Source organism: Gadus morhua, chromosome 15, assembly GCF_902167405.1.
Source record: "Gadus morhua chromosome 15, gadMor3.0, whole genome shotgun sequence".
Classification (NCBI taxonomy): domain Eukaryota; kingdom Metazoa; phylum Chordata; class Actinopteri; order Gadiformes; family Gadidae; genus Gadus; species Gadus morhua.
The window spans coordinates 8,709,851-8,728,123 of record NC_044062.1 but is presented as its reverse complement, the minus strand read 5'-3'; the positions used below and the strand labels follow the sequence as shown (position 1 = coordinate 8,728,123).

At 46.4% G+C, this 18,273-nt stretch overlaps 2 protein-coding genes across 3 annotated transcripts; both read left to right on the top strand.

Moving 5' to 3' along the window:
- Positions 1–2,363: 2,363 nt before the first annotated feature.
- LOC115560369 (glutathione S-transferase P) lies at positions 2,364–7,122 on the top strand. 2 transcript variants are annotated; one of them, XM_030379772.1, is made up of 8 exons: positions 2,364–2,634; positions 2,810–2,845; positions 4,294–4,400; positions 4,534–4,621; positions 6,060–6,163; positions 6,435–6,536; positions 6,771–6,973; positions 7,025–7,122. In XM_030379772.1, coding segments are annotated over exons 1-7 (627 nt in total). In that variant the 5' UTR covers positions 2,364–2,633; the 3' UTR covers positions 6,960–6,973; positions 7,025–7,122. The 2 variants fall into 2 exon arrangements, with proteins under 2 accessions (XP_030235632.1, XP_030235631.1); XM_030379771.1 differs by having other exon boundaries at positions 6,771–7,122.
- Positions 7,123–7,663: 541 nt separating this feature from the next.
- On the top strand, positions 7,664–18,081 carry cdk1 (cyclin dependent kinase 1). Its single transcript, XM_030379770.1, has 8 exons — positions 7,664–7,802; positions 8,274–8,316; positions 8,701–8,857; positions 10,729–10,852; positions 11,287–11,457; positions 11,757–11,920; positions 12,665–12,806; positions 17,205–18,081. Exons 2-8 carry the CDS (start codon positions 8,280–8,282, stop codon positions 17,316–17,318), a joined length of 909 nt encoding a protein of 302 aa, XP_030235630.1. The 5' UTR covers positions 7,664–7,802; positions 8,274–8,279; the 3' UTR covers positions 17,319–18,081.
- The last annotated feature ends 192 nt before the right edge of the window (positions 18,082–18,273 follow it).

The following is an 18,273-nucleotide window of genomic DNA, read 5'->3' as shown; positions in this document are numbered from 1 at the left end:
GTTCCCCGGGTCCTATGTTCCCCTCTTTGTATGAGACTGGGGCACATAGGACCCATTTTTAAAAAAAGGGTCCTATGTTCCCCGCTTTTCCCAAAAAGGGTCCTACGTTCCCCGATATGTATGTGACCGGGGAACATAGGACCCTTTTTTTAAAAAAAAGGGTTCTATGTTCCCCGGTCTGCTAATTTTTCCACCATTACTGCCAAATTCCGGCCGAGATAACTACCATTGCATGTCTTTACCATTTGTGGAAGAGAGAGAGACGTCGGAGAACCTGACGCAGTCTATTCGTACGCCAGTAAACAAACCCCGAGAAGCCCAATCCCTACGAGAGCTCCCCGCGCTACGGCCATCCGGAGAGGCGCACAGAGCTTTTGGCGGTGATATTATTATACAATTGTATTATATTATATACTATTATATAAAGAGCTCCGGGAGTAGCAAACTGCAACAATCACTTTCTCCTCCATGCTGCAGTTCACCCCGGACTGCACTGCACTGAGTTGGCCGGTTGAACGCTGATTGGCTGTTACGTTACACGTGTCACTCAGTGGCCACGCTGTTGAACGCCGATTGGCTGTCATCACGCGAATGTCGCGTCAAAGTTTAAATATTTTTAAAGATTGATAGATTGCGGGGAACATAGGACCCTTTTCCCAGAAAAGGGTCCTATGTTCCCTGCTTTTCCCAAAAAGGGTCCTATCTATGCTCCCCGGTATGTATGGCTTCAGGGGAACATAGGACCCTTTTTGGGAAAAACGGGGAATATAGGACCTTGTTTTTTTAAAAAGGGTCCTATGTTCCCCGAGCTGGGGTCATAGGACCCGAGGAACATAGGACCCGGGGAACATAGGGATGACCCCGTGGCAAGCTAGCAAAGTAGGTTAACAGTCTCTAGCTAGTGATAGCTGAGTGGCAGCAATATAAGGTGATGCACAATACTAGTTTGACACTATAATGGCTGAGGTCACTTACATCTATACTGGGCTTTCTTTGCTTCTAATTTTTTGCGTTTTCGTCCCTGCACGCCAGAGGGTTTAGACTTCTTCATTTTGAGAATCAATATTATGTGTGTCAAGCTTGACGGTTATGCAGTGTGTAAGCTTTACTTTGACTGTTTCAGTGAGTATACTTAATAAGTAATAAAATAATTGCAGCTAATAATGCTCAAAGAGGTACGGATAAAAATGCAACTGAATGCATACAGTTGCTTGTTCTCTGTGTCAAATCTACTCTATCAACCGCAAAGCAGAGCCCCAAAATTATCCTGCTTAGGGCCCCCAGGTGTACAGGGCCGGCCCTGCCCACGCTACTAGTTTTTACTTTTCCGCAGTTGTCTCAAAAGTTGCTGACTCATGAGTCATCATGACGCATCTCATTTTCTTACAATCAAATAGCGGCCGCCGTGAGCTCACGTCTATAGAAGCTGGCTGCAGGTTAGAGGTCAACTGCCTGTTGCTGCAGACTGCGACACAAGACAACGGCATGCATCATAACTCTAATAGTAACTAATATGGCTATATAGATACAGTTCAGAGAGATAAAGTAGCATAATGTAAGGTTCTGGGTTCAATTCCCCATGACGTCCTAACGCCTAACCTTAATGACCTGTGTCTGAACGTGGTTTTAGATGAGCTTGTTTGATAAATGGCTAAAGTATTATAGAAGATTAATCGAGATTTAAAACACTTAGACTAATTTAAGAGAGAGAGTAAAAGAAATCGAGGGGTCCGGAGCAAGAATTGAAAAAGACTTTATCGTGAAGAAAAACAACAACGACAACAGCCTGAGTGGGTTTGCAGAGTCACTGGCGAACATAGACTCCAGCTCCTCTTTATGCACATACACACATACAAGAATTTCTTTGTTACAATGGAGGTTCCCTTTGATCCAATGGGGTTTCCGCCCAGTCAATCTTCGTCCCAGCATGTTATCAACCGCGCCCTGGTCTGAGGTCAGCATGGATTGACCTCGTTAGCCAAAATGACCCAGGGCTGACAGGCTGAGGTCAACATGACTTGACCCCGCAGTTCCCAGGACATTTCTGTTTACCATCTGTTCTGAACCCAGATTCTGCAAGCACAATGCTTTCCACAATTAAAAATATAAAACCTATTAATAATCATGGTTTACCATAAAATATACTCACTAATTTCTACCACAGTATCTCCCCATCAACACTATAACCTCCAAATATATCGATTATCAACTTGTTGTTGTTTAAGTAACAATACTTTCAATGACTATAACAACTGTACGCATCTTCCTTCAATCCATTGGTATACACTTCCTGAATTTTTCGAAACCATACAAATGGTGGGCTTTTATTGTGAAAATCCCAGCACACTTGGTAGATTTCCGTGGCTTGACAGCGTTGCGTGACAGCAAACCAAAACAATTCATACTGAATTCATACTTTAGACAAGGTGAAACCCTCCTCTGGTTGTTTGCTCACTCATGATGACTCGACACAAATCATTAGTGTGTGAGGGAGGGATTTAAGGAGAGAGGGAGGAGGTTGCTCGATCGTCCCATTTCCTCCTCTTGGGGATTATATAACCCGATCCCCGCTGACACACTTTGTCATTCGCCCCCTCTGACAGCGACGACAGCACACCAGACCGACTCTAACCAGTAAGTGTATAGAACCTGAGATATGTGCCTCTACATTCGGTTAAGATCATGCATGCATCCTGTTTATGTTCTGCAAGACACGTGTTGCATCGTCTGTGATTTGGTAGAGAGTGCATGATTCCACAATGTTCGGCTGTTCTCTGAACTTGAACTTCTCTCGTTTCTTCCCCTGCAGTGCCTCCATACACCGCCACCTACTTTGCAGTCAAAGGTATTTTCACTTTATATTTTCATTCATGTTGCAAATCTGAACCAAAATGGGACGCGACCCAGTAGCAGCACGGTGCAGACCATGGACCTATTAAAGACGGTGCAGACTATTTGTACGTTTCCGCGCGTCGTGTGTTTCGTGTTGCTCTTGTTTCGGAAACAGATTTTGTGTGCGTATGTGCAAGTAGACCGTTTGCTGTATAAAAGTTATCTATATTAATATATTGTTTGATATTTTAATGTCAGGAAGATGTGTTGGTTTGTACCTGTGGTTTATGCAGAACGATATTTTCAAAGCTAAAGTTTCACTTCCCGAAAACGGACTTGTGTTGTGTGAGCATTTCATGAAATAATTCTTTTCTTATTATCACCTAGATCAGCGTTTCCTAAACTTTCTTTCTGGGGAGCCATTTTTTTCAATTACAAACCCAATATAAAAAATAGAACAGTACTATCAAAAACATGCTTCTTGTTTAAAGTTTTTTTTAATGTTCATGCCGAACAGGTAGGCCTGTGTTTATGGGCAGCTATTGTTATCAGCAGTCAATCAATCAATCAATTTGTTAAGATAAACCTTTATTAATTACCCAGGGGAAAAAATTGTGTGCTTCAGCAGCAAAATGTAAGACAGTCAAAACTGAAAATGTAGAGATGGCTGCCAAATGAGTGCAAAAGTATTTCTGTATTTCTTTTTTTATTTCTTTTAATAGGCCTATACAATTATTTGGCGACCCAATTAAAATTCCCGCGAACCAGTCTTGGGGAAAGAATGACCTAGATCAACTGCTACTCAAGTTCAATATAAATTATTTTAGTATATGCTATACTCGGTATATTCTTTTCATCGCAAAATGTTGTCTGAGGGTCTGCTCGTCACGCTATTAAAAACAAATAACCGCTAATAATCACAAATAAATCCGGGCAAAAGTGTTATCGTGTTTTATTTTTGGAGCGTTCACATGTAATATATACTAAAACAATTATTCATCTCAGGCTCTGTGAATAGTGTTCACTATTCACAGACTTTTAGTATTAACTTCGCCTTCGGCGAATAATTGTTAAATTTCACCCGTTCCTATTTTTTTTATCAATTATTCCAATCCAAAAAGTTAGATGATTAACATTCTCTGTGGACATGCTCTTCAGAGATTGGATGGATATAGTGACTCACTTATGGCATGCAACCCTAATTAAAAACCATTGCTGTAGATCCAGGATTATAATGGCATGGGTTGTGCGTATTTTTGTCATGTTTAATGTTCTAGTGATTTCCATGCATCACGTTTTATCTATCGTATCGTAATACAGTAACATTTCAACTGAGCATATCCATTCCCTCGTGATCTGACCGTCCGTCGTGTTTACGTTGTGTTTACATTGTGATACTTTAACTAAGTTTAAGTCCCCTCCAGCGCTCTCCTAAATTGGTTTTTGCGTCTGCGTTTCCAGGCCGCCTTGGCGCCATCAAGATCATGCTGGCCGACAAGGGCCAGGAGCTGAAGGTGGTGCTGGTGAGCATGGAGGAATGGCAGCAGGGGGACCTGAAGGCCACCTGTGTGAGTAGACCTTCTCCGCTCCCTGGTGGACCAATCACAACCTCCAGTGATCGTCTGACCTGTATATCTTGTGTGGAAGCTTTTTCTTCCCAGGTGTCTTAACCCGTGTGTCTCCTCCCTGTCGTTGGTTCAGGTGTTCGGCCAGATGCCTAAGTTCGAGGACGGAGATCTGGTCCTGTTCCAGTCCAACGCCATCCTGCGCCACCTGGGCCGTAACCATGGTGACGAAGCCTAACGAGCATCCGTCTTGGCGTAGCATAACGAGCATCTGTCTTGCTCTTTTAAACCAACCGTAACACACGGTGGTACCACCGTGTGTTACGGTTGGTTTAGAAGAGCGAGACAAATGATGAATGCATTATTTATTCAGAATGGGGATTATGTACCTGCTGTTGTTCCGGGGTAATGTGACCGGGGGGGAGGAGCCTTCTGAGGAGCAAACACCTTGATCGTCGGGGTAATGCGCGTCACAAAAGGGCCCTATTTCAACACCAGGTGTGTGACCAGGCAGCTTAACCAGTGGACTGTTACAAATGGTAGGCGGATCAATCCATCGTAAGTCTGGGGGGGGGGGGGGGGGGGGGTTGATCGTGTAAAGGCTCCTCCCCTCAAACCTGGTGGTAGAACCGGAGCCCGTCTAGAGAGGATGGATAGCTACCCAATCACTATAGCCTGGCTATTGCCTGGGGAAGCTGCTGTCATTTTCTTCAGCTCAAGAGGTGTGATCATTGGGCCTAGTTCAACTGACTCTGTACGCAATTGAGAAGACAGCTCGGTGATTGGCTCCCGAAAAAACGTATCGGAAGCAGAAAGAAATGTATTGCTCTTCTGCAGTGCGAACTCAAATCGCCGGCAGAATGGGCAGGGCTACCCAGTCTACAATCACTAGGCTTCATACAGCCTCACACAAATGGTGTGTTGGTCTTACTATGGCCCTAAAAGACAAACTGCAGGTTGCTCCGAATAGGTTAGTCAGGGTAGTGCTGGGGCTCACATCAAGGAATCACGTGGGTAAGCTCCAATTCCCACCGCTGGGCTGGCTCCCCCTGGAGGCTAGGGCAGCTCAGCTGCAGCTCAGGGTGGTCCATAATGTTTGCAATCACAAGTCACCGGCATACCTTTTTTAAAAATCACTTCATAAGGAGTAGGGATGCCCATGCTTACCACACCAGAGCTAGTAATGCAGACTTGTACTTGCCTAAGTTCAAAACAAACATTGGTAAGTGTACTCTCAAATATAGTGGTGTGGTGAACTGGAATAAATTACCTTTGAAAATTAAGAGCATAGACGACTATCCATGTCTTCCTCCATGTGAGCAGTTGTCTGTTGGTGTTTGTCTATGAATGCACTTTAATACAAAAAGTAAGGGTTAGGGAAGATTATTTTATATTTTTAGCCTCTCATAGTCTATTTTTTTATGATGTTTGTTTTGTTTTATATGGATATATGTCCTGTCTTGTAACATCGGGGACCATGATGGAAATAAGTGCTTGCAATTGGTCATGTTTTTCTTATATCCCTTGGATATGTCTTTTATTCAAAATAAATCAAATCACATCAAAGGCCAGAGCAGCCTCCGGTTACCGTGGTGACACTGGCCACAGACTAACTCGACCCTGAGCTGATGGCGTCTGCGTGTTGGTGTTGTCCGTCTCCAGGAGCGTACGGGAAGGACTCCCGTGAGGCCTCTCTGATCGACATGATGAACGACGGCGTCGAGGACCTGCGCTCCAAGTACATCAAATTAATCTACCAGGAATACGTGAGTGGAGACGCGCCTTAAAGGGCACCTATTTTCCTCACTGGGTAGGCTGGTAGACTGATCTGTCCGGCACACATCTAGGTGGACACAACCACTTTTGATGTCAGAAGAGGCAAACTTTCAAAAGGGCTTGTAACGGCTAATCACACTCACACCTGTTGGTATAATAAGGGGCCCTTTTAATAGTTTGATACAATATGTTAATACATTGAGTACATGAATACATTACGGTGAGTATGTGATCATGTTTTGCCTCGGTTGTTTATTTCAGGACACCGGCAAGCAAGCGTACCTCAAAGACCTCCCGAACAGTCTCTGCAAGTTTGAGACGTTCATGGCTAAAACCAACTCCGGCTTTCTGGTCGGGAAAGAGGTGAGCAGCTTTTATAATGCATGTTTTTTTTGTGGGATTATTATTATTATTTTTATTTATTTTTTTACAGTAGAAATGCAAAGCATGTTTTGTGCTACCAAAATCCTGATTTGAATTGAATTTGTTGTTTTGATTCCCATTTTAAAATCAGTTGGAATTTTGTCCATTTCCAAATTCAAGTCCTCCTTCAATCACAGCCTCCATGCTCAGTCTTCCCCTGTGTCTGGCCCTCAGTTGTCATTCGCGGACTACAACCTGTTTGACCTGCTGTTGAACCACCTGGTTCTGTGCCCCAAGTCCCTGGATAACTTCCCCAAACTCAATGACCTGGTCAAGAAGATGTCCGCCCGGCCTAAGGTCAGGGCCCTGCTGGACTCCGAAGCCTTCAAGAAGATCCCCATCAACGGTAACGGGAAGCAGTGAACCCACCACTGGACCAACTGTCAACCCCCACGTGGAAACGGGAAGCAGTGAACCCACCACTGGACCAACTGTCAACCCTACGTGTTCGATGATATCACTGCATAACTCGTGCTCTTTTATAAACCATCGACCAATAAAAAAGATTTACTTTGTCTCTATTCAACTTTGACTTTACTTTCGTGTGTGTGTGACATGTGTGTGTGTGTGAAAACAATGAAATGGTCATCTTTTTAATGATCATGCACAATGATTAATTTAAACTTCCATTAGTATGCAAAGTGACATTTATGCCTATAGTTCAAATATTTTTTTATTAAACTCAAACTTGAGGGGAAACCTACATGAATTCATATAAAATATAATTATGTAAATAAGGTTACAAGGCAACTATTTATATAGCCTCATACGTTCGAAGCACAAAATACAAGTGGCACTTTCTGGCAGCATTTGCAACGGCTGTGAAGGAACTTTTGTGGTTGTGTTTAAACTTATGTACAAACGCATCGATAATCACATTGCATTGGGATGACACGTGTTACACTTGAGTGGGGTAACTAGGGCCTGACGTATGATCGAAAGCGGCGAGACTCGTATTACTGTATTTACGGTAGACCTCAAGCCAATCGCGGGTCTTCTTCGCAGGTCACGGGGACGACGCTCCCCTTCTCTGATTGGCCCTTTTGAAAGGCATCGGGACGGCCGATTGGTCTCTTTTTTTGAACCATCGTTGGCGGCGTCCATTTCATACCAGTCGTTAGATTAGAGACGTCTAGTTAGAGGACTCTGAGTCGTTACATTGCTGATTTTATCCTGTTTCTTCACTTCATCGAGTCTCAACCGCAGGTAACTTCATTTTGTTGCTTAAATACTTTCTGGTTAGTTGTGTGTCGTTAGTTGAATGTGTTGCAGACGATGGCTGTCGCTGTGAAGACAAGACTTCTGAAGTGATTAATAGATTCCATCAATATGAAATCTGATCACTTTAGTTAAATCCGAATGTTTTACAATAAGATCTAATGAGTTCACTCGGATGGATGTAAAATGAGACCTGATCAGACGTGTGTGTGTGTGTGTGTGTGTGTGTGTGTGTGTGTGTGTGTGTGTGTGTGTGTGTGTGTGTGTGTGTGTGTGTGTGTGTGTGTGTGTGTGTGTGTGTGTGTGTGTGTGTCATTAAGTCAATCCAGTCCAATTTCACCCGTCTGCATCATCTTGACTAATGTGTGGGACAGCAACTCCATGGTTGGTTGTGTGTCTGAGTGTTGTTCAGCGAGGATCTCCTGCTGATGTTTCACCGTTGTGTCTGCTTTATTTCAGTAAGCTATGGATGACTACCTGAAAATCGAGAAGATCGGAGAAGGTAAGGCCCGACGCTCGTCTTATTATTCAGATTCATTGACACTCAAGCGATGCGTTAAACATGGGTGGGTTTGAGGTGACTGACTTGTCATTCCTGTAGATAGTACTATTATATGTATTTTACTACCTCTTATACATTTATTTAAAATATGGTGTTGAAGTTTGAAGGGTAGTGTATAAATATTGCCTTATAATCTTATTTAAGATCCTAATTAAGTGACATTGGGATGTTCAGTTCGCCCAACTCGAACATGTTTGCGTAGTCATCAACACTACTGAATTGTTGTATTTTCTTACGATATGATATCCCTTCCACCCGGACAGATGACAATTACACCACTGCAACAGTTTATCCTTACACCCACACTGTGTTGGTGTCTTCCAGGGACCTACGGCGTGGTCTACAAGGGCAGACACAAGAGCACGGGCCAGATCGTTGCCATGAAGAAGATCCGCCTGGAGAGCGAGGAAGAGGGGGTCCCCAGCACGGCCGTCCGCGAGATCTCCTTGCTCAAGGAGCTCCAGCACCCCAACGTGGTCCAGTACGTCCCCCCCCCAGACCCCCGGTTCTAGCGCACTCGAGCTAGTTTCTCCTGGGCTTCGCGTTGCATAGATGTGTGGGTACGGAGGTCGGCTCTGATTCAGAGGCTAACGTGATTAATGTCGACCCGCGGGTGTCTCTCCCAGCGACCCGGACGGGAGAGCAGGTGGCTCTTCAAGCCTTAGGCCCAATCCCATTTTTACCCCTTCCCCTTACCCCTCCCCCTTGCTTTGAAGGGGTAAGGGGTAGAAATGGGATTGGGCCTACGGCAGCGTTACGGCTGCGGCACTTCTTGGCCGCGGTCACCGAAGCAGTTAGGTTCCACTCTAATCAATGAGACCGTTTCCACCGGGCTCGGCTGCAGAACGTCTCAGCAGCGTCCCAGGAGCGGCTCGCCGTGCCGCAGCGCTATCATTCCGTAGCATTTCTATTTTTGCCGCAAGCCGTTGCTGAACCGCGTCAATTTCAACAGAGCAGATCGAGCAGGGCAGGAAGTGAAAAAGTAAAAGCCATAGAGCATCCGGTCAATTTTCAAAATAAAACACAATACTCATGTGGCCTATCACAACTTCACATCAACATTATTACGTCATGACCGGTGGCACCAGGTCAACAGTCAATCAATCAAAGGGTCTCAGAGGGTTGGCAACATGGACGACGAGAGACTCATTGTCAAAGTTCCGCAACATTAAGTCATTTATGTACCAAATTATCCTTTTTATAAGGACAATGGCCGGAAGGACAAAGCGTTGCATTTAATTGCAGTAGTTTTGGGAGTGGAAGGTGAGTACATTAGGTTTAGGATTATCGCAGCCGTTCTGTGCCGCAGCCGTAACGCGGACGTAACGCGTCCGGTGGAATCCCGGTGTAAGGCCCAATCCCATTTCTTCCCCTTCCCCTTACCCCTTCAAAACAAGGGGGAGGGGTAAGGGGTAGAAATGTGATTGGGCTTTAGTCTTAATAATGCGGACAACGCTTAACCGATCTCCGCCGACGTCATTGGTCGAAACCAAATAAACAAGGCGAATGAAACTGAATCGCTCTTCACTGAGGTCTGAGCTCGTCCGCCGTCAGACTTAAGATGTCAATCTGAAGCCTGACTAGTGAGACTAGAGTCACTTTATTTTTTTCCCATGTATCTTTATAATGTAAAGAGGATGGGTTTCGCTGCAGAAGTATGATTTGGATCTCGTGGACCAGAAGATGGAAACGATAAGCCACTGACTCGGCAGGCATCTATGAAGGTACAAGGAGTAGTTTGTTAACTACCCAGCTCCTGTTTATTCTCGTCTCAGCTCGGTAACAAGCAGCTTTTTCTATACTGAGCTAATAAATCAAAAGCCACCGAGGAGACAACTTTTTGACCAGAGGTGATTAATGCGCTGCCCGCTGTCCAAGTCGAACCAACCAGCAGAATAAAGGCTTCAGTCAGCTTCTTGACGCCAGGGTGCAGAGGAGGAGGAGGAGGGACGCTGGTCGTGGATGGGTTGTCGACACGGATCTGCAAACGGAAACCGTAGTCAACGCAGACCCGTTCACTTGCCTCGTTTTGCATCCACAGGAAAGTGAAACGAGTGCAGTTCAAATCATTTAAGATCCGCTGCATTGTTTGTGTGTTGGTGGAAGCGTTGTCATGGCAACGCTATCCATGCGTAATTCAATATTACGTAAAGGAGTGGGAAATTAAAAACCTGATGAACAACCTGTGTGGTGGTCGTCCTTGCGGTGTGTTAGAGCAGTCTCTCTGGACCGTCCTGTCCCCTGTGAGGCCTTCCCTGCGTCTGCCGTGTCTCGTTGGGACTTCAGGGTGAGGGCCTCCGTCCGTCCGTCCGTCCCCCACTAAACATCCAGGACTCTTTCTCTGTGTGGCAGGCTACTGGACGTCCTGATGCAGGAGTCGCGCCTCTACCTCATCTTTGAGTTCCTGTCCATGGACCTGAAGAAGTACCTGGACTCCATCCCGTCCGGCGAGTACATGGACACCATGCTGGTCAAGGTATGCCTGGGAGAGCCATCTGCCCCGACTGGACCTTAGCCTGGCCCGACTGGCCCCTAGCCCCTTACCGGCCCCTATGCCCCCTAGCCTGGCCCGACCGGCCCCTAGCCCTCGAATGGATCTGCTGTATTCACAGCGAGTAGAGTAGTAGAAACAGATGCAGTAATCTGAAGGAATCAATCTTGTTGTTGGTTTATTGATTTTTGTGTGGATTTAAAGCTACAACATTTACTACACGGGCCTGTTTTAGTGATGGTTTTACAGGCGAGTGTTCCTTAAGGCTCTCTCAGGTTTTCCATTTTCTTAGCGAGTGATGGACTAGTCATCTGCGGATGACATCATCATCTCCAATAGGATAAATAATGTGTCAATGGAAAGCTTGGTCCAGTAAGATCCAGCCCTTCACACACACCCCTCTCCCCCCCCCCCCCCAGAGCTACCTGTACCAGATCCTGGAGGGCATCCAGTTCTGCCACTGCCGGCGGGTGCTGCACCGTGACCTGAAGCCCCAGAACCTGCTCATCGACAACAAGGGCGTGATCAAGCTGGCCGACTTCGGCCTGGCGCGGGCCTTCGGCGTCCCCATCCGCGTCTACACGCACGAGGTAGGCGGGCCCAGAGCCCTAAGGGTGGAGCTACAGGGTCGGAGGCGGGCCCAGAGCCCCGGGGTCGGGAGGGCGGGGCCTCTGAGGCGGGCCCAGAATTACAGAAGACACCGTGTGGGTGGGTGGGTGGGTGGGTGGGTGGTAACCATAGAAGACTCACCGGAAGAGTGCTAAAATACAAACGGTGCAAACTGCTGTGGCTGTATACAAGACATGGCCCTCAGTGACGTGACCGATGGCGTTCTGATGAAGATGTTGTGCCTCTGTGTGCGAAACCCCCCCCCCCCCCCCCCCCCCAGGTGGTGACCCTGTGGTACCGGGCCCCCGAGGTCCTGCTTGGCTCGGCGCGCTACGCAACGCCGGTGGACGTGTGGAGCATCGGCACCATCTTCGCCGAGCTGGCCACCAAGAAGCCCCTGTTCCACGGGGACTCAGAGATAGACCAGCTCTTCCGCATCTTCAGGTACGGACCCCCCCCCTCTCCTTCGGTCGGCACGTGGTGGACGAGCCCGCCAGAGCCTCGCGTGTTCTGACCCGTTTGTACCGGGCAGCATGTGACTCAGGAGGGAGAGCGGGTCGGCTGGTCACCGGAAGGTTGCCGGTTCGATCCCCGGCCCCTCCGAGTGTCGAGGTGTCCCTGAGCAAGACGCCTCGCCCTAACTGCTCCAGACGAGCTGGCTGTCGCCCTGCGTGGCTGACTCCGCTGTCGGAGTGTGAATGGGTGAATGGGAGGCAGTATTGTAAAGCACTTTGAGTGACCACTTGTTAGAAATGCGCTGTTTAAATGCAGTGTTTTGGGGTGGGTACCTTCGGTCAGAAGGAAGCCAGGCGATGTTCCTGTAATTCTGACCACAGCCGTGTCTTTACCCTCCTCGTGAGGTCTGGGGCGTTCTCTAACGTCCGACTGCCTGTCTCCATTCACTTACATTCCATCCCGAAACGTTGCACTAAACTCACTTTTAAGTTGTCTATTAATGATTCAATGTCCAACATTAAAAGTCTTACACTAACACAGAAAACGTATTTATTAAACGAATTACTCTGGATGAAAAACAAACACATTTTCTGCCATGCATGTGTGCCTCTGACTTCATAGGTTTGTTCTCTCTCTCCGTCTCTGCCCCTGTCCCTGTCTCTCTGTCTCTGTCTCTGTCTCTTTGTCTGTCTGTCTCTCTCTGTCTCTGTCTGTCTCTCTGTCTCTCTCCAGGACCCTCGGGACCCCCAACAACGACATCTGGCCAGAGGTGGAGTCCCTGCCCGACTACAAGAACACCTTCCCCAAGTGGAAGGCGGGGAACCTGGCCGCCATGGTGAAGAACCTGGACAAGAACGGCCTCGACCTGCTGGCCGTAAGTAACCACGGCGATGACGGGGTCTGCTCCTAATCCCAGCTGGGCTCTCATTGGCTGGTTCTAGGTCCCCTCTTGCAGGGAGGTTTTCTGATTGGAGTGAGTGGTTTAGCCCGGGACAGACGGGAGAACGAGTTCAACGCGTAGATGAATCATAACCCTTTAGGGTTATGATTTACCATTGTTTCAATGGGAATCGCGACGGTCTATACTTTCAACATAAAGTTTACATGTTTATAATTTGAAATTCGTCCCAGCCTCTATACCACAGATACTATAGGGTCTATAGCATATAACTGCTTTTTCTGATTACAGTTTAATGAAACAGTAAGCTGACAACATCCTAATTAACACAGCAACTGCAAATGAACCACACGGAGATAACCATGGCAACCGGTCAAACTAATTTCTTTCTTGCGATCATTCTGCTCGTGCATCCGCCGTGTTGATGAACAAATAATCCCCCTATAGCGTGACTGCAGTCCACTTAAAAAAATAAATAATAATTCAAACAGAGCTCCGTCTCCCCGCAAACTCATATTGATTGAGTCTAAAACGGTCTCCACGATTCAGCCAATGAGTACCTCAGCAGGTAGCAATCGCGTTGCCATGGCACATGGTAAAACGAATGACAACAAATGACCACGCACCACCACACAAGCTAACTAACGATCGCTGTAGGCTTCAATATCATGCAAGCACTTTATGTTTTCTTTTTATTTTGTTCTACAACACAATTGCGTGCTTTAATAAAGTATTGTTTTTCCTACCATGGAAAGGGTTGTTTTCCGAGCGCACAGTGACTGAAAACTTTTTTTTCGTTTGTTTTAACCCCCCTCGTTTCTACCGCGTGGTTCGGTGCGGCGCAGCTAAATTACGGCTGGCGTTTCGACCGCCGACGGTACCCTTATGGAGGATGTGAAAAATACTTTATTGGCGCCGGTACCCAATACTTATAAGCAATGGGGGGGGATGGGGCAGAAACCTGTGAGATTCCCTGTCAAATTACGTAATCTAATTTAACGAACGAATCAAACGAAAGAATCGTGATGGTGAACGGAACTGAAAGAACTGATTCCCGGGAAAATAATCGTTTTGCCCATCCCTAGCGCGCACCCCTCCTCATCTCTCCTCTCTGGGAGTGGACGGACAGTAGAGCGTCCTGGATGTTCTGATCTACGGTTGGGCGTTCGTCTACAAGCTTTCATCGTCCGATTGCGCCCCCTAACGAAAAAAAAAAAATTCAGCTGATTTATTGCATTATAAAATTGCTGTTTTTATTTTTCAATTTTTTTCTTAAAAAAATGTGTCACGTGGGGTCGTCAATATCACCGTTTCAATGCAACTATTCCTTTTATACTACTTTCAGTTTGTTTCATTGAAGCCGTCTGGTCAACCTCTGATAATTCAACACATCGGAACTAATAAACCTAACTTCAAACCATTGAACAAATCTACACACTTGTTTCTTCAATAGTATCTAAACGCAATTTCGATAGCTTTTATACTTTTTTCCGAATTACAGTTTTAGCTTCTTACCTGCATATTTTTCAGTTGCTCTCATTAGCCGCGTTTACATGGACACATCTGGGGCCGTATTCACAAAGCATTTTATCTTACCGCTAGGAGTGCTCCTAACTCGCGCTAAAACATTTTACGTAGGAGTTTTTTCTTAAAAGTTATTCACAAAGCCGCTGAGACCTACTCTTACTAAGGATGAATCACTAAGAGTGACGTGCCGTTGCTATGGATTACGTCAATTCTCGTGCATGAGTTTAGAAGCGGTCAGTTCGGTGATTGGTTGTTCAGACGAGCCCACTAAATCACCGAAGAACAAGGAAATGGCCTAGGCTAGAACTGAATTCCTATTAAGTAGTTATAGAGCAGTTAGCAGAAAACACGCATGATGACAATTTTGTGCAGACCACGATAATGACGTTGTAGCCTGCACGTACAAGAGAGAGAGAGAAAGCAAACAATAAAAATACGTAAAATTTAAAAGAAAATAAATGTTATGAACTACTCAAGTGTTGACTGATTTGTGCCAAGGTGTTTACCTAAAATGTGTTTTCAAAGTGATCCCTAAATGCCAGTCCACTCGGTTCCACACGGCCAAATTCATTGTCATGTTGATCGCCATCATCATCATCATCGTCGTCTGGCTGTGGAATGTTCCTCCGCTTGCAGAGGTTGTGTAGACTGGCACATACAGTGATGACTGTGCTTGCCCTCTCTGGGGTGAGGCGTATTTCGCCGTGGAGGACATGAAACTGACGTTTCGTCTGCCCTATTCCTCTCCCCACAACATTTCGTGTATGTTTGTGTGCTCTAGCATATATGGAGGAAAACGGTAAACAATAATAAATATGGATTCAACAAATAAAAGGCGTCAAAGAGCCAATACGATGTGTTTTACGCATAGGACTAGGCGTAATCTGCGTAATCACTTACATGTTATACTTAAACTGTGCTCCCGGTTGTGGATTGAGGTAGGGTGTCTAGAGCCACGTCTTGCATGGATAGGTGGTGTAGTCACTGTCACCCAGCAAGTGACACCCAACTGGTACACCTCAAAAAGCTGCCTCAGACCGCTCACCATTAAAATGCGCGAATCATGGGTAGCTGAAGATCCAGGCCACTTTGCAACAACATCCAGTAGGCTATGTTAAAATTTGCATCAAAAACGACCTGCGTGTTGATGGAATGCACTTTCTTCCTTTTGACGAACACGTCCTCGTCTTTTGATGCCGCAATTATTTTTATGTGCGTCCCGTCAATAGCACCGACCACACCGGGCATACCTGCAATTGCCATGAAGTTGGCTTTGATCCTGTGTAAATGTTGAATGTCCAAAGGAAAGTTTACGGCACGGCTGACTGATGGCTGCGATATTTTTAAATCGTCGGCGTTGCAAAGTTGCAATTCCCCTGTTGCTAAATAACGTAGTGTTGCCATACATTTTATTTCGGGACTAATCGGATTATTCCTGTTAGTCGGGGATGTTATTTCATCGCGCACTAACTCCACAACAAGTTTAATACCCTAACATTTCGTCTCGCAGGCATTTTACGATTCTTTGTGGATAGGTCTTACTGAGTTAGGAGTCCTCTTGAGGACTTTTAAGGAGGTGGGGGTAAATATAAAGATCGGACGTAGCTGTGCTGTCCTCCTTCTTAATTGAAGGAGCAGGCAGAGAAAAGCTCTCTCCTGCTGTGCTTTCATTAAAATCAAATTCACAATGCTAATAGTGATAAGACGTCCATTATGACGACGCCGGTCCAGAGATGTGTGACGACGCCGGTCCAGAGAAGTGTGTGCGAGAGACATAACGGACACTTTTGTTACTACAGTACATTCGGATCACATTTTAGGAACAGATCTAGTCCGCATAGAAATCTATGCGGATAGGATGTGCCATGTAAACGCGGCTATTGATTTCCGTTGACGGAACACGCGCGCAATGGCTCCGCCATTCTCTTAACAGACAGACAGACTTTTTCAAAGTGACATGCCGTGGAGTGTGATGTAATTTCTCCGTGCGAGCAGAACGGTAGGTTTCGAGCCCCTCTCCGCTCTTGGCAGTGAGTCAATACGGCAGGTCAGCGCTACAGAGTGCGTTTCCACCGGTGCCAGTTAACTTCAATTACAATTTGCGGTGCTTTTTAAGCTGTAAAAGTAGCCAGCACACCACAGCACTGTTTTTCCGGCAATAAAATAAAAATAAAATCGCCTTTTCGGCAACTTGAGATGATCGACTATGGAATCCATCTATCGTCGACAGTTGATAGAATCGACCATCGGCCTATCCCTATTCTGATTCTCGCACGGCGCTTTGAAAGATCATGATTTTTACAAAATATTTTTTTTTAACTTGAAAAAGGGGGTTTTATATTTGGCCAATACGCTAGAAGCTGGAAATCCTTCCTGCATGTGAACGAGGTTTACACCTCTCTCATCCCGCGTGGCTACGCTAGGTTACCGTAACCATGGCACCGTAACCCGTGGCGTTGCCAGGCTGTCTGATCGGCCGCGGGATCCGACAGGGATCCGACGGGCTGTGATCTCGCGGGCTGTCGAGGGTTCTGGCTCCTCCGGTTCTGGCCTGTGGTCGGGAGCTGTGTTTTGGCTCGAGTAGGGTTTGAGATCAGACCCGGCCTTCTGTAAACACGGAGGGTGTTTGAACAGCAGGGCGACGTTCGACTCCGAGGAGCCGCGGAACGGCCTCGACTTACTTGTTGTCGTATCGCCGCTGCCTCGTGGGCAAGGCAACACTCCCATCGGTCGTCGGTGTGAGAGGTTCCTTCACAGACCGGTTTTGGCAGGATCAAATACAAAGCGCACCCCCCCAACACACACCTGTACTCGTTGTCTAACACGCTGTCACTCCTCTGTCCGTAGAAAACTCTGATCTACAACCCGCCCAAAAGGATCTCGGCCCGCCAGGCCATGGCCCACCCCTACTTTGACGACCTGGACAAGTCTACGCTGCCGGCCAGCTCCACCCAGATCTGAGCCCCGCACCTCCAACATGATTTGAGCACCATACCTCCACCCAGATTTGAGCCCCCTACCTCCACCCAGATCTGAGCTCAGCTCCTCCACCCAGAACTGAGCTCAGCTCCTCCACCCAGATCTGAGCCCCCCTCACCCCCACCCAGATCTGAGCCCCCCTCACCCCCACCCAGATCTGAGCCCCCCTCACCCCCACCCAGATCTGAGCCCCCTCACCCCCACCCAGATCTGAGCCCCCTCACCCCCACCCAGATCGGAGCCCCTCACCCCAAACCAGATCTGAGCCCCCCAAGCTCCACTCAGATCTGAGCCCCCCACTTCCACCCAGATCTGAGCTCAACTCCTCCACCAAGATCTGAGCCCCCCACCTCCACCCAGATCTGATCTCTATTCAGCACCGCCCGATTCTTATCGCAGCCCCGACCGGGACTGAGCCCAGCTCCTCGCCTCGCAACCTTGTTTCTTTCAATGTTTTTGGAGTATTCTTGTAAATATTTTAATGGTTGTTTGTTTCATAACCTAGTAAAGTTCCTTTTTAACCATAGCCGCTGTGATTTACCTGTTTCTGATTGTTGGTTTGGCCGATGGTGATTGGTTTAGAAATGAGTGGTTTTCACATATTTGTTCACGTATGGTTTTCACATATGGTTTCTTCTTCCACCAGCTGTAAACTAATGACAAGCCTAAGAAAGATGTCTGCACTATATCAACCTCATATCCATGATCTGACGAGACATCCAATTAAACACTCCGTTAGATATTATATTGGGGTTTCATAATTTTGGTAATATTCATTTATATATATTTATATTTAGATCATCATTAATGATTTACTAAAATGCTATTCTTTTGTAAATAATGATAATATACAATAAATATTATGAATACAATAACTGTTCGGCAACCTTGACGCAAAATAAAATGTTATTTAGTTGATCTATTATCAAAACAACAT